The sequence below is a fragment of the Nanorana parkeri genome, unplaced genomic scaffold, assembly GCF_000935625.1.
Source record: "Nanorana parkeri isolate BGI_ZX_2015 unplaced genomic scaffold, ASM93562v1 scaffold802, whole genome shotgun sequence".
In the NCBI taxonomy this organism is placed as follows: domain Eukaryota; kingdom Metazoa; phylum Chordata; class Amphibia; order Anura; family Dicroglossidae; genus Nanorana; species Nanorana parkeri.
This window is the reverse complement of record NW_017307070.1, coordinates 467,921-469,836: the sequence shown is the minus strand read 5'-3', so window position 1 is coordinate 469,836 and position 1,916 is coordinate 467,921. Positions and strand designations below refer to the sequence as shown.

Here is a 1,916-nt window from a genome sequence, read left to right as displayed (position 1 = left end):
GTTCCCGCTGCAGCCACAGCTGCAGCCACAGTTCTCCTAAATGTACCGGCAGCTGCCGGTACATTTAGGAGAACTGTGGACCCGGTTTGTAAGTACGCATTGTCTGTAACACGGGGACTGCCTGTATAAGCCCTCTTAAAGGGGACATTCATTTTCGAACGTTCGACCTCCTATTTACTTGCATTGAGTTCGAGTTCGTATTCAAACTTTTCGGCCGTTCGAATGTTCGAATACGAACCGAACACGGGGGTGTTCGGCCCATCACTAAGCATTACTGCCAGGCCTTTAAAGTGCACCTATAGACACCTATAGATGTAAAGCGTGTTAATAGTCTTGCAAAGGACCATTTAAACAAAAAACCACAAGGCCTGGAGAGAACACTGTCCCTGGTTCCCTTCTGTGCTGGTCATATTGTTTGATTGCCGAGGCAGCAGGTCATGTGACCTCTGCTGAAGCGCAGGAATAGAATTCAGGGGGGCTGATCTTTAGCAGAGGTCAGGTGACCAGCACTGAAGGGAACTTGTCGCAGTTTTCTTTGGGAAAGGTAAGAATTTTAGCTGATCTGCTGCTCTTTATCTAACCATTCTGTTAACATTCTTTAGTCAAAACTTTAAAGTGTGCGTATATGAGTTGCTGTGGGGGTATTTGCAATGTGCATTGCTGCGTCTACCAAAGATACCCCAAGAGCCAGCTTTACACTCTTCTGTATCCCTCTGCAGCCAATCAGCGGGCAGCACCTGGCAGACCGTGGCGGATAACGTGAAGGTGGAGAAACACACAGTGAATGGTCTCAACCCCAACACCATCTACCTGTTCATCATCCGAGCGGTCAGTTCGTACGGTCTCAGTGACCCCAGCCCTATATCGGAGCCGGTGCGCACTCAGGGTAAGTCATTCAATAACATGAGACATCTACTGTGACGGGACCAGTTCATAGTGAATAATGACCCTCGCATCCATTGATGGGACCAGTACATGGAGAGCCATGACCCTCACATCCATTGATGGGACCCGTACATGGAGAGACATGACCCTCACATCCCTGTGATGGGACCCGTACATGGAGAGACATGACCCTCACATCCCTGTGATGGGACCCGTACATAGAGATCCATGACCCTCACATCCCTGTGATGGGACCAGTACATAGAGAACCATGACCCTCACATCCCTGTGATGGGACCAGTACATAGAGAGCCATGATTCTCACATCCCTGTGATGGGACCCGTACATAGAGAGCCATGACCCTCACATCCCTGTGATGGGACCCGTACATAGAGAGCCATGATTCTCACATCCCTGTGATGGGACCCGTACATAGAGAGCCATGATTCTCACATCCCTGTGATGGGACCAGCAGTGGCGCTGAGTTTCATGATGTGCAAATTATATTAGCTGGTCATCTCAGATTATTAGTTTTTTTTCTATATTGACTCTAAATATGTTATCAGCCTTACGATATTCTATACTGTTATACACCAACTAGTCCAATACATAGCTGGTTCTGTTAATGCGGCTCTGAATTTTGGGAATTTTGCTCATTTCCCAGATATCAGCCCCACCCGGCAAGGCGTAGACCACCGCCAAGTACAGCGGGAACTCGGGGAAGTGGTGGTCCAGCTCCAGAAGCCGATCATTCTCACCTCCTCCACCGTGCAGGTCACTTGGACGGTAAGTGGTATTATTAGGTGCCAAATACCTTTCTTGCAGCGCAGTGAGCGCAGGGACCAAGGTCGGATCTAATTGAGTGATGGAGGAACTTGGCTCACACTGTATGTGTCCTATCCAAAGAGAATTAAACCTTGCCATCTGCAAGTCTTTACTGACTTCTTTAAAAACTTCACCCATATGATTTTCCTAAGCTGCGATTTTGAAGGGTTTGTGTTTGAATATAAAATGCCCTCCGCCCTATCAG

At 48.2% G+C, this 1,916-nt stretch overlaps 1 protein-coding gene across 1 annotated transcript in view; it reads left to right on the top strand.

Moving 5' to 3' along the window:
• ROBO3 (roundabout guidance receptor 3) overlaps positions 1-1,916 on the top strand; it is a 136,753-nt gene that overhangs the window by 101,574 nt on the left and 33,263 nt on the right. Inside the window, exons 13-14 of the mRNA XM_018564975.1 lie at positions 720-886; positions 1,551-1,672. Of these exons, the coding sequence (XP_018420477.1) occupies positions 720-886; positions 1,551-1,672 (289 nt within the window). The remainder of the gene's footprint in view (positions 1-719; positions 887-1,550; positions 1,673-1,916) is intronic.